The sequence below is a fragment of the Hibiscus syriacus genome, unplaced genomic scaffold (assembly GCF_006381635.1).
Source record: "Hibiscus syriacus cultivar Baekdansim isolate YM2019G1 unplaced genomic scaffold, ASM638163v2 tig00110610_pilon, whole genome shotgun sequence".
NCBI classification, from domain to species: domain Eukaryota; kingdom Viridiplantae; phylum Streptophyta; class Magnoliopsida; order Malvales; family Malvaceae; genus Hibiscus; species Hibiscus syriacus.
This window is the reverse complement of record NW_024062800.1, coordinates 4,488,552-4,502,315: the sequence shown is the minus strand read 5'-3', so window position 1 is coordinate 4,502,315 and position 13,764 is coordinate 4,488,552. Positions and strand designations below refer to the sequence as shown.

At 35.5% G+C, this 13,764-nt stretch overlaps 1 protein-coding gene across 3 annotated transcripts; it reads right to left on the bottom strand.

Moving 5' to 3' along the window:
- Positions 1 to 6,742: 6,742 nt before the first annotated feature.
- On the bottom strand, positions 6,743 to 12,641 carry LOC120135449 (protein phosphatase 2C 70-like). 3 transcript variants are annotated; one of them, XM_039151710.1, is made up of 13 exons: positions 12,367 to 12,641; positions 11,483 to 11,672; positions 11,205 to 11,381; positions 10,929 to 11,116; positions 10,675 to 10,833; positions 10,071 to 10,214; positions 9,926 to 9,987; positions 8,969 to 9,104; positions 8,545 to 8,639; positions 7,569 to 7,684; positions 7,338 to 7,467; positions 7,127 to 7,181; positions 6,743 to 7,024 (listed from the first exon to the last, which is right to left on the bottom strand). In XM_039151710.1, the coding sequence occupies exons 1-13, from the start codon at positions 12,508 to 12,510 to the stop codon at positions 6,866 to 6,868; spliced, it is 1,755 nt and encodes a 584-aa protein (XP_039007641.1). In that variant the 5' UTR covers positions 12,511 to 12,641; the 3' UTR covers positions 6,743 to 6,865. The 3 variants fall into 3 exon arrangements, with proteins under 3 accessions (XP_039007641.1, XP_039007643.1, XP_039007642.1); XM_039151712.1 differs by having other exon boundaries at positions 10,947 to 11,116; XM_039151711.1 differs by having other exon boundaries at positions 10,929 to 11,104.
- Between the last annotated feature and the right edge of the window lie 1,123 nt (positions 12,642 to 13,764).

The following is a 13,764-nucleotide window of genomic DNA, read 5'->3' as shown; positions in this document are numbered from 1 at the left end:
TTGCCAGACTTTAAGAAGTCCACCATCGGACCTAAAACCGTTGATGCAGTGTTTATAGGGTATGCTACGAATAGTGCTGCATGCAGATTCATGCTTTTACAAGATTATTCTATTTGTGAGTCAAGGGATGTTGTTTTCTTTGAAAATACTTTTCCTTTAAAGGAACCGAGAATAAATATTGAAACACAAATATAATATATTCCATTAACTTCTTCTAGTAATCCTGCTAGGTCTTCTGAACAAATTGATTTTGAGCCTAGAAGAAGTAAAAGGCAAAGAGTTGAAACCTCTTTTGGACCAGACTTTATTACTTCCTTTATTTCTGAAATAAATGATTTAGACTCCATTTCAGATCTTATAGCTCATATTTTTCTATTAGATGAGGATCCTAAAACTTTTGAAGAAGCTATAAGATCTATCGATGCTAGTTTTTGGAAAAGCGTTGTTAATGATGAACTAGAATCGATAATGTCTAATCATACTTGGGAATTAGTTGACTTACCTAAGGGATTCAAACCAATCTCTAACAAATGGATCTTCCGGAAGAAACTAAGGCTAGATGGTTCGATTCAGTGGTACAAGGCAAGGTTAGTTGTCAAAGGGTTCACTCAAAGGTTTGGTTTAGACTACTTTGATACATACTCTCCTGTTACAAAAATCTCAATGATTCATGCATTATTTTCACTAGCCCCTATTCATAAGTTGTAGGTACATCAAATGGATGTTAAGACTGCTTTCTTGAATGGAGATCTAGATGAAGAGATTTATATGGAGCAACCACTAGGTTTTGAAGTACCTGGTATGGAAGACAAAGTCTGTAGACTCAAAAAGTCACTCTATGGACTTAAGCAGGCTCCTAAACAGTGGTATGAGAAATTTCATAAAACTATTCTTAGTTTTGGTTTTGTTATGAATGGTTCGGATGCTTGTGTGTATTCGAAGATGTTTGACACTGAATGTGTTATCATAAGTCTTTATGTTGATGACATGTTGATTTTCAATTCTAACATTGAGTCTATTAGCAAAGTTAAAAATTTCTTGTCCACTAAGTTTGAGATGACAGATTTGGGAGAAGTAGATGTAATCTTAAGAGTCAAAGTTACCAAAACTGAGAAGGGATTTTCTTTATGTCAAGCATATTATATAGAGAAAGTGCTAAAGAAATTTGACAGTTTTGATGTCGTCCATGTTCGAACTCCTTATGAACCTAGCATACATCTAGTTAAGAATAAAGGAAGTAGCATTTCCCAAATTGAATCTGCTAAATTAATTGGGAGCTTAATGTTCTTAATTAACTTACTCGGCCTGATATTGCTTATGCTGTGAGTAGACTGAGTAGATATACTCATAATCCGAGTGGTGAGCACTGGATTGCTCTTAAATGCTTACTGAAGTATCTTAAGGGTACTTTGGATTGGAAACTTGAGTTTGTTGGCTTTCCTGTGGTACTAGAAGGATATTGTGATGCCAACTGGGTTTCTGATAATGATGAGGTAAGTTCTACGAGCGGGTATGTTTTTACTTTGGGTGGAGCAGCAATCTCGTGGAAATCATCAAAGCATACTTGTATTGCTCGTTCTACATGGAGTCAGAGTTTATAGCTCTTGACCTAGCTGGGCAAGAAGCCGAGTGGCTCAGAAGCTTGTTAGCAGATATTCCGTTGTGGGGAAGACCGACTCCTCCAGTTTCATTGTTGTGTGATTCACAAGCTGCGATATGTGTGGCTAAGAACCAAGCTTACAATGGTAAGAAAAGACACATTGGCATAAGAAATGAATCAGTTAGACGCTTAATAAATAATGGAGTACTCTCTTTAGAGTATGTGAAGTCGGAAAGGAACCTAGCAGATCTGCTTACCAAAGGGTTAAGTCGGAAGTTGGTCCTAGATTCATCGAGGGGGATGTGTCTCAAACCCATTGGTTGAGGAATTCATGGTGGATACCCAACTTAGTTATCTAAGTTCCATGTGGTCAAATGAAACCATGGAAAGACTCATAGTGCACATTCCTACTTCCTATCCCTATGACGAATAATGTGCATGCCCAGGATGAGCTTAAGTGCTCTTAATAAATTCATAGCCCAGACTTTGGGTGGTCTTAGTGAGAAAGACTTGATGAATTTACCAATTTTGGCTGAATATCTATTCTTAATAAGTTTATAACCCAATTTGAGTGGGTATTCCTAAGTGAGAAGGAAATAATGAACTTACCAACAGAAAGGTTGAGTTTGTTAAACTCTTAATAAATTCAAATCCAAGTATTTGGATGGTTCTAGTGAGAAGGACTTATTGAATTTACCGATAAATGAGGCTGAATATTTATTCTTAATGACTTCTTAGCCCAGAGTTTGGGTAGTTCATTTATAATGAACTTGAAGAAAGTCACCATACTCTTTGTGAGGTTGAGCTTTTATAAAAGCTCTTAATTATTTCATATCCCTGTTAAGGGTGGTTTATATCGAGATAAACTTGATGAAATAACCTATGTAAGTGAGAAGGGTTAGCTGCCTTCTATGAAAAATGTTGGCCCATTTTTCTAGCACACTTACTAGAATCCTAAGGTAAGATGGCCAAATATATACTTTTGTATATATATATATCTTACACATCGAGGACTCAGGTGGATGAAGGGGTTAGTTGTGTGTTATGAGTTTACCCCCATCTTAGAAAGTTCTAGACTAGTTTCACTTATCTAAGAGAAGGATTGCTCATTATCACTATGTACTAGTTCTAGTTACGTTCACTAGTTCTTAAGCAACTAATCTCGCTATTGCTCTTCTGGAAAGTTGGTTTTCGAGTTTCACAAGAATTCTTTTGCATTAGTGGGGGAATGTTGGTAATGCTCAATCCCATATAGTATTGAAAATACTATTGGGAATGGGTATTTATGGTTTGGATTTCCCACTTCCTTGTTGAGTGAAAAAGAACAAGGGGACCTCGCGCATCGCCGCCGCCGCCGTCCGTCTCGTCTCAGCTCAGCACGGCACGGCTTGGCTCGGCTCGTGGTCGTGGTCGTGGTCGTGGTCATGGTAATACGTGTCTTCGACACGTCCGTGCGAATACTATCTTTTTAGAGAAAATTCTTGAGGAATTTCTCTTTGAAAGAAACAAATGGAAAATGTGAAAGATTTCAACTGGTATTTATAGGCTGCTGAGGACTGTTTAAATTTAAATGATAACAGCTGGTTTATGAGAGTTATCAGAAATTAAACAGCTTTTCCTAAATTAAATCAAAAAAACGTTAAGATGTATCTGGACTGATTTCCAGCTTTGTACAAAGGGGACAAGCTGTTAATATCAGGAGTTACAGGAGTTATTTGATTTAATTCCAGGGGTTACATGATATAATTTCGGGAGTTATAACAGTTGAATAATGATGCAATGAACCTGGACTATTTCTGAGTCAGGTTCATCTAGACGTTTCAGCTGTTACAAAGAAGAGATTTAATCCTAAAATTTTATGGACGATTTTAACCCTATTTCTAGCCTATAAATAGAGAGCTATATTAAGCTTCTCAACTTACTCTCAACATTTCAGAATTCACTCTCCAAGTGTTTTCTAAAGTTCTCTCTGTGTGCTTTCCGATCAGAAGTACAATACCATCAGCAGTCCACTCCAGTTTTGGGTGTAAGAAATTCGGAGCGACCGTGTTAACCTCGGGGGACGGTCCGCCTACTGTAGCGATTACACACATCGGGGCGAATTCGTTTCTAAGGCAGTGGTTATACCACGGCACGGTTTACGAATCTTTTCCTTTTAATTATTGTTTATATTTCCAGTCAGTGCTAACGGTGTAGTTTTGCAGTCTATTTTACCAACACTAAGTACCAGGCGCACAGTGGTTGGTTTAACAACTGGACTAAAATTTTCGGTGAAATCAACACCCGGACGTTGATGGAAGCCTTTTACGACTAGACGGGCTTTGTACCTGTCAAGAGAGCCATCAGGATGATATTTAGTGCGTAATATCCATTTACAGCCTACCAAAATTTTGAGTGGGGCGCGGCGGAACAAGCTCCCATGTTCTGTTGCGAAGAAGAGCATCAAATTCATCTGACATAGTGCGCCACCTCCTAAGGTCTTTTAAGTCTTAAGTTAATGTGGTTAGTTCACGGGTAGGGTGGTGGAGTTGTGCATGAAGGTTGAATTTTTAAATGGGTTTGCGTATATTGTGTTTGGAACGAGTAACAACGACACGAGGAGGTGAGGGTGACTGTATGGCAGTGGTGGTTGGTAATTCATGTTGAGTGGAGGTGGGAAGAATTGGTAGTTCAGATGGATTTAGTGTAATATTTGGTGAAACGGTTTGATCTAGTGTAGGTGGGGAAGACGGTTGAAGGTTGGGATTAGATGGAGTGGTGGAAGGAGATGGAGTAGCAGAGGCGAGTGTAGTAGTAGGTGTGGAGGCAGATGAAGTAATGATTGGTATAGACAATGAGCACCATTCAGAATTACTAACAGGAGTAACTATTGGATGTGTGGGAGCATGTTGTGTAAAAGGGAAGACGGTTTCAATAAAACAAACATGGCGAGAAGTATATAGGTGACGAGAAGACATATCAAGGCAGAGATAGACACTGAGTAGATGAGTAACCAATAAAGAGACAAGGTGTTGATTTGGGTTCAATTTTATGATATTCATAGCGACGTAGCCATGGATTACAAAGGCACCTAAAACTTCGGAGTTTACTATAGTTAGGAAGAGTGCAAAAAAGTTTGAAGTATGAGGAGCCATTATGAAGGGTAGGTGTAGGCATACGATTTATAAGATAAACGACTGTGGAAACGACATATGACCAATAAGATAAAGGCATAGAGGCATGGGAAAGAACGGAGAGACCTGTTTCGACTATGTGTCGGTGTCGACGTTCAACAAAGCCATTATGCTTACGGGTGTGGGGAGGAGATGTAAGATGGGAAATTTCATTGACGGTGAAAATGGAAGTAAGGCCTGGTATTCACCTCCATTTTTGGAGTAAATTGTTTTAATTTCAACGGTGAAGAACTTTTCAAAAACGGCTTTAAAACGGATGAAAGTATCGCGAGCATCATACTTGCACTTTAAAGGATATAGCCATATGTATTTTGTGAAGTGGTTGACAAAGATTATATAATATTTAAATTGTCGATAGAGCGTATTGGAGAAGTACACACATCGGTAAAATATAACCCCGAATCCAAACCAAGAAGAAATTAAGTCGAATCTCGAGAATCATGATAAAACTTATCCCTCAATAAATTAATTTTGATTTTTTGTAACTCGTAAATAGTTATAAAATACTAGAAGGCTGTGAAAAACCCAAACTAAATATTTTTAAACAATAAATCAATTGAAAACCAACATAAGTATAAAAATCTTATCAATCATTCGGAAAAAAATAAAATAATGCCCAATGTCCTAAAATAAGTAAACCTTAATAAATATATCCAAATAAAATAATAAATAAAGAAATTAACAATAAATTCATATAAATATTCATACTATAGAAATAATGAGTTATGTAGTAAGACATAACTCCAAGTACCGGGTCCTAGTTCGAGTATCTGAAAGAAGAGACTATGGGGGAGTAAGCAACGAGGTTAAATGTGTCTCTAAAGTGCATATATAAATAAGTACAAGCATAATCTGAAGCATTTACAAATCATATTGACATATCGAATCATCAACAAACATGACAGTTAAGATGTTATGCAAATGTTCATACACCCACCCATACATCAATCTCAACTATTGGTTCCCCAAAACCGCACTATATCCATCCCTCACATTATGTAAGTGGGGTCTGCCACAAAGGCGAAGCTTACTGAATCTGAAAAGTGACATTCACCCCGTCGAGTTAATGCATTGAACTTATCATACCAAAATTTTACCCCAATATAAATGCAAAATGGCAGAATACCTGATATCTAATCTGATCCGAATAATACTATTCCTGATGCATTTATTAAATCTGAAACATATACATATTCTGAGGCATGTATTTCAGTTCCAAAAGTTCCAGACAATTAGTATGCTCACATAATTGCAATTCCAACAGATACACAGTCGCATGACATAAATTCTGAATACAGATGTGCAATCAATTCCACAATCAACATGCCCACAATAATTTCATCAGACAACCAAATAATTCATGCATTTCAAACAATAATTATAGCACCAATAAGAGACACCTCGACAACACTGACGTCGGTAATATCGTCTACTACAGTTAACTCGAGTAGAAGTACGGCCCAAATCAGAACCTACAAATTAATAATAATTACTAATTTAGTCTAAAATTTAACATGAGTATAATGTACTAAAACTAATAAATTCACTCACGGTCAACACTTGCAACCCGACTCGGTTTGAAGTTCACGGGTAACGGAAGCGGGGATTGTTACTCGGTTCTCGATTTGATATTTCTTGCAACAATTTTAATTCACCAATCAACAATCATATCGATTATTTTCCAGATTGTAAAATAATAGCTAGAGACGAAATTAAAATCATTTTTGCCTCGAACAGAGATCCAACAGCGATTAACGGTTTGAATATATATTATGCCGGTACAGGAATAAAGGATTGCCGGCGACGAACTTTACTGGAAACAGTCCCCATCGGTCGGGAATGTCACGACCGACCCTGTCGTGGCCTAAAACAGCCAGCCATAGTACCCACATGCTGCCCAACGGATGCAGCAAATAAACAGTCCTAGCGAGTGCCGACCGCTCAAGGCCATAAACGACAGGAGTCCATAAACTAGAAATGAAAATAGCAAATTAAGGGTTGAAAAATCAAAAGTTTAGGAAAAAAACATAAGTTTGTAGCTGTAAATGAAAATAGCATTTGTCTAGTTTTTCAACCTAAAAAAAAACTGATTTTAAGAAGCATCAACTTTACAAGATATTCTCATAGATATGGTGTCAAAATCTAAGAAAATAATTGAGGTGTTGTCCCTTGTTCGCTGTGTTCTAGCCTCATTCAACAGCACATGTGCAATCTCCTCTGCCAATTTCTCCTCCTTCGACCCCTCCCTCGTCTGATGCCCAAACCATTAGTCATTTATTTGGTAAAAACCCAGAGCAAAAAAAAAAAAAAAAACAACTAGAAGCTGTAATATTATTATGTTAAAATAAATTACCTGCGCAGCTAACTGGATTGCCCTCCTAACACTAACAACATCCCAGAATCCATCACTGCACAAGTGGGATTCATATTTAATGAATATTTGGCAACAAAATATGAGCTAAGCAGTACATAAAATAGTTTGTTTTCATCAAAATAGATTCCGAAAACTGTCACAATATGTTTTCACATGCAGATTATAAACAAAAATGGAATGATAGAATCACCTTGCTAGTAGTGCAAATGTCCCATTTGTTTGATTGATATGCACTGGTTGGCTTATGTAGGGCTCGCAACTAAAACGTGAATCTTGCTGCTTCAGAAATCTGTCTCCGAGCATCCTTGCAAGGTTCAAACCTGAAACAAGTGGGCAATTACTTTATATGTACCCTTTTTTGGTAATGTCGCCTAGTATAATCTCCTGAACGCAATGAATAGATATATAAATTTACAAATACCGCATATTCGTGTTTCCCCATCTTTTAGCGGCTCCCCTAAAGCTTCAACGCGACACCTTTCAGAATAACTAGTTAGTTTATGGTCTTCTGTCATTTTAATTTGCTCATCTCCGAGACTGTACCATTAAAATTGAATTTGGTAGTAAGTACACAACAATGAAAGCAAATTTATGATGATAATTTCATTTCAAATAAATGAGAACAGAATACACACACACACAGCAATATGACTGGATGTACTACAACAGGCAAAAGACATTGCAATGACACTACATGGTCAACTATCTATATTGCTCGGACTCTTCATATTTCTTGAAGTACACATGTTCAACCCCCATGTTTGATGTATCCAGATACGATTATAAAGATATGACCCTCCAAAGACCATCTAAATATATGAAAAAAACCTTCTAAAATTTGAGTATTCACATTGGATACATACATATATCCGAGATTTACACTAAGAGTAAACATAGGTGATTATCACAAGTATTCAATATCAGGTAATAGTTAGATGAATTAAAGACTAAGGGGCTGTTTGGGAATGCTTATGGAAGTGCTTTTGGCCCAAAATTCTGTTTAAAACGCATAAGCATTCCCAAACAACTCATTTTCAATCAAAATTCACATTTGAAACGTGAGTATTGACTCAAACCAAGAAGCTGGAAAAACGGTGCTTTTGCATTGGAAAAGCTCGTTTGGAAAAGCATTCCCAAACAAAGCCCTAGCATAAGTAGCTGCTGACAGATGTCAATAGATTTCTTCATGAATTGCTGACAACAATTTATCCTATATTTTAACTTACAGATTACAACATTACCTAAGATACAGAAATTTTATTAAATATGATTATCAATAGGGCATGACCAAAGTGATATTAATCTTTTCAAGACTCCAAGTGATAGACTCTGATCATAAAATACCCTGATAACCCTAGAAATCCTACAACTTGAAACAATAAAAATAAAACACGTACTTAATAAGACAAGCTGAATCCCCAACGTTTGCACATTGTGCATAGAAATTTCCACCATCATCAGCCCAAACCAGAAGAACTGTTGCAGTACAGCCCTGCAAGGAATGAATTATTATGATGCGCACCATAAACGTCAAAGAAGGCAGAAGAAGGAGATCCTGTGCTAGACAACAACCCATTAAATTATCATAAAATGCCAAAAGGACATGCAAAATCAACTAAAATAAGTGTAACAGCCTGAAAAGAATATGATTCAACAAGACTTGTAGCACATCTACAAATGATAACAGCAGAAATATAGTACAGACAGATGCTAAGGGAAAAAAACAGTAGAACACACAGAGAGATTTACCAATTAAACAGAAAAAGAAATGTCAATGGCAGGAATAACAAAGAAAAGAAGAAAATCAAGGTGAGGGGAAACCTCATAATAGTGATTCATGCTCGCTTCTGTGCGAGAGAATGCATCTTTAAGAACATCAGAAGCATCATGTTGTGACGAAACCCTCTCTCTTTTAACAAAATCTGATAAAATGGTAGCAAGCATCTCAGGCAGAATCCTGGTCATCAAATTCTTGAAACTTCAGTAAAAGAGTTGAGTCAAAATCTGCATATTGGCTAAAATGAGCAGAGCGGCTAATTTTTTTGGTCAAATCAGAAACCTTAAATCTTGGTCTGAAAGCTTCATGTTGCAAGAATAATGCAATTTAGGCCTTCAATTAATAATTGCTAGTTTGAAGAAGAACAAGAAAATAAATAAGAACATTTTTTTTCATTTAACATATGTGTGTGTATTTATAGCCAAAGAAGATAAGATTGGAACGATACAGAGAAGATATGTATAGCCAAAGAGAACAAAAGAAAACAGAATATACTAATATGAACATATCCAAATCGTCCATCTGTTTATCACTTGAATTCATATACAGAAGAGGAGAGAAAGCTAAAGAAATATACATGAAACTGCACTTGTTTAACTTAAATTTATAAGCCTCCAACAATCCCTTTGAGCACTATCAAAAGTTCGTACCTAGAGCACAAAGTTCCCACTATAAACAGGGCTTGTTAAGGATAGAAAGGGATAAAAATGAAAATTTTGTTAATCAAATGGTTAAGCTAGAAAGTAGGAAGGTGATTATGAAATCCACCAAGAAATGCCTAAGTCAGCATTTATCATATCAGAAGCTCATGAAAATGATATTGTTTAAACAAACACACAAAAAAAAAAAAGACAGATGGAAAAAGATGATACACTCTAGAACACACGATTAATCTATGGGAAATAAAAAATTTATCTGATAATTAATCGAAATATGAGAAGTCTACGAGCAACCAGAACCCATCTAGGAAGAACCCTAAAAGATGTAAGAGGGATACTAACTTGCTCGCATATTGAGCAGCCTCAACACCACCATGTCCATCGCATATACCAAACACCCCAAACTGCAATGTCAGAATAGATATAATATTCATTACTTTTAATAGAAGGATAAAAACATCAGGTAAAAACTTGATAACTTGAGAACCTGTTCAATGCCAGGAAGAGGCCACTGGTAAAAGCAAACATCTTCCATGGGAAGCTTCTTTCCTCCTCGACGCAATGACATAGGGTCCGAGATCATACCAACTCCAAAAGGCACCAGGCACTCATTTTGGGATGAAATATGAACCTGTCACGGAAGACAACATGCAATCAATAAAATTAGCTCCACCAAAGCAAATATAGCCATGCATTACAAACTGATATGGACATTATACTATCTGCAATGTGTACATACGAGAAAACACTTAACCACAATAGTCTATCAAAAAACTAAAGCAGCTGCTACGCAAACAATTGCGTCTACAATCCTAACCATATGGGATTTTATCTTATTGAGACAGCCTATCAACTGTTAACTAGAAGTGCAACATTAATATTCAGTTCTTCAATTTACATCAGCACCCTTGAAAGATAGTTATGAATGAAAATGCAAATACCTCAATATGCTGGAGATGTGAATGATGAACAGCTCTTGTTCATGCATAAATTCAGTACTTATGAACATGATACATTATATATCTAGGAAGTTTTGAAATTTCAGAAGCAAAAGAAAAAAATGCCAGAATAAAAAAAGCACATAGACTTGCATGTATGTTCGAGGTAGTGCCAAGAGTAATTGTGTCTCCACTTGCAAGTTCCACAGGGTGGCTCCATTGCCTACTTCCAGTATCAGGATTATTAATTGGTCGAGAATTCAATAGTGTTCCATTGAGGCTACCCATGTCCACCAGCTCCCATTTAAGTTTCTGCAGGAGTTTATAACATTTGAAACATTAATGCACCACACATATAACATGCAACAAAATGCAAACTAATGTCATACAACTTGTGAGAAGTTTACATTTGAATTCCAAGTTACCATCGCATGTTTTCCGGAAACCTCTGCATCTTTCAATAACAAATCACTTGGAGAAACTCTCCCTAGGGTCAACCGCAGCCTTGAAGTGTTTGTTGACTGTACAGAACAACGAGATCCACGAGAAGGACCAGAGACAACCTCAAGGGAGAGGCAACTTCCAGCACTTCTAACTGAAAGATATAATTGCATGCTTTACACATTTAATCAATCAGAAGAATGAATAATCTCTTCATAGAAGTGGGAGAAAATAGAAATTACGTTGATCACTGATAGCCTTGGGGACAAACTCTTGTATACTGTTTTGACTTTGATTTTCAGGTCTACTAAGTTTTAGCGCTTCAATTAGTTTCTCTGTGGCCAATGGGCGCTTTAGCGTCTGCCCAACCAAAATATCCTCTGAAGGATCAGATATCACATCTAGCACCAAGCTATCGCCTGTACAAAATAAATGATTAATATTGGATTCACTTAAGCAGAACGGTTAAAGCATAATTATAAGAGAAAAACAGTAAAAGATGGAAGCAAAAAGTCACAACCCTGATCCAAATGGGAAGATGCGGAGGGGATCCGCTGTTTGTGAGCAAGTCCCTCATTACGAGGTGGACACAGAAGAGCTTCATTTTGGTAACATGCTCCCTCTAAATCATAATTTCTTGTCAAATCATTGCTTTGGTCTCGAGTGAGATTGACATCATCTGATACTAGAGGCCTCTCAACGTCATCATCCTACAAATCAATGTAAACTGTCAAATGAAACAGGATCACAAAAGATCCAAACAGAAAGCAAGCTTCAATAGTTTCCAAGTATTACCCTTTATTAAATGGAAAGAATATAATCTATATGAACAAATTCTATGACAGTTTTGCATTTAGATACACAAACACATGAAGAGTTTAAAAGAAAGATCCCAACTCTTGCTGCCATCACATGCATTTAAATTGTACAGATTTAAAGAAGAAAAGATAGAGGAATAACAAAAATAATTTGAAATTTGGAAGTAATAAATTTGGAAAATCAGCAATTGCATTTCCACGGATATCAGCAAACTGCAAGCTGAACTATAGAATCCTGTACAAATTATTCAAAACATTACTAATTACCACCAAAAAGAAAATTACTAAATAAACTCCCCACATTGATTCATGGCACATAAAGAGCCGATAAATGGATCAACCTAACATTATGCAATGAAATCCATCTAGAAATCAAAATAGGAAAATATATATAAAAAAGCTCGTAACTACCAAAAAGAAATGAATAAAACCTCAAAAAAGAAATCCAGCTCCACCAAAGCTCAAAAGGCAATGATCCGCTATCAGAAACATAGAATCAAACCTAAACCGATGGTGGCAAACGAGATTTTGTTCTAAAATGGAAGGCGAAATAGATCAAATCGAGGGAAAAATGATTTGAGGGTACCTTGACGGTGCTAGAGCGAGAAGAGAATGAGAAAAGGGAGAAAGGGAAGAAGCTCCATGGTTTGAAGGCGAGAAAGATGAGAATAATGATAAGGATCAAAATAAGGAGTAGGGTGAAAACGACGATGCTTTCTAGCATCGCCATAGTCGTTTAGCGCTCTCCTCTCTCACAAGGATTTCAGATTCGACACTTCTTCGCCACAACCTCGCTTTGAATTGGTCGCTTCACATTCATTTTCCCCCAAATTTTCTCTCCTTTTCCCAACTAATTCTACAATGTCGTCAACGTATCTATTGATTTCTCTTGTTTTTTTAGTATTTACGGATTTTCTTTGTGACTTGTGCTTGCGTGCCACGTGGTATTCATGCATTAATTTTTTAAATAAATTTACTCATGGATTAAAAAACATTTTTCATTAAATATGTAATTTTTTTTTTTACTTTCAAGGATGGTAGATTTAGAAAATATTCATAAAAAAAATATATAATTTGATAATGCGATGAGTGTTTGTTAATTGAGTAATTCTTAATCTATAAGTAAAATCAAACAATTTTTGCTTCCAATGATTTAGAGAGCCTTTTACACCACAAAAAGCGTTATCTTAAATAACGGTTTTCATATGAAATTTTTTTTTTTAATAAAACATATATATTTAAAAAGCTATATAACAAACAAATATTATATATCAACTTTTTTAAATTAATTTGGTTGATTGTTCCGGTTATTTTTGTATAAAAGATTGATTTATGTAGTTATTTTATAACAAACGATATACAAAAATATTGGAACATAAATTTTGAAAAAAATTGAGTTGAATCATAAAATTAGATTGGTTTCAGTTCAATTTTGTTAAAAAAAATCAGTACGATTTTTATTCTAATAATAAGTGAATGTTTTCAAACATAAGTTGAAAAATAATAATTCAAAACAAAGTGAGTTGAATTGATTCAATTTTATTTTTATTTTTTATAATAAAAATTTATGTATACATTTGTAGAATAAACTTTAAATTATTATCTAAAATATTTTTATTTTTTTTAAAAGAACCGACTACCTTAATTGATCTGAATCAATGAAAACTTGTTTTTTTTACATATAAATCAATCACGATTTTGTTTTTAGAAAATTATAATGCTGAATATTAACAGTATTTTTTTAAAATCGAGTCCAACCTATTCATACTACCGTTTCTATAAATATAATTTAAAAGACTTTATATTAAACAAAAATCACTTTCGTTCATTGAAATCCAATTTCTTTAGGAAAATATGAGCATTAAAATATTAGTATAGGATAAAAGGCCAAAAATAAATAAGGGATTATGATAATAAAATTGTAGATAAAAATAAGATACTATTTACCTGTTTCTTCTCCATGATGCTTTGGCGAAAATATTTG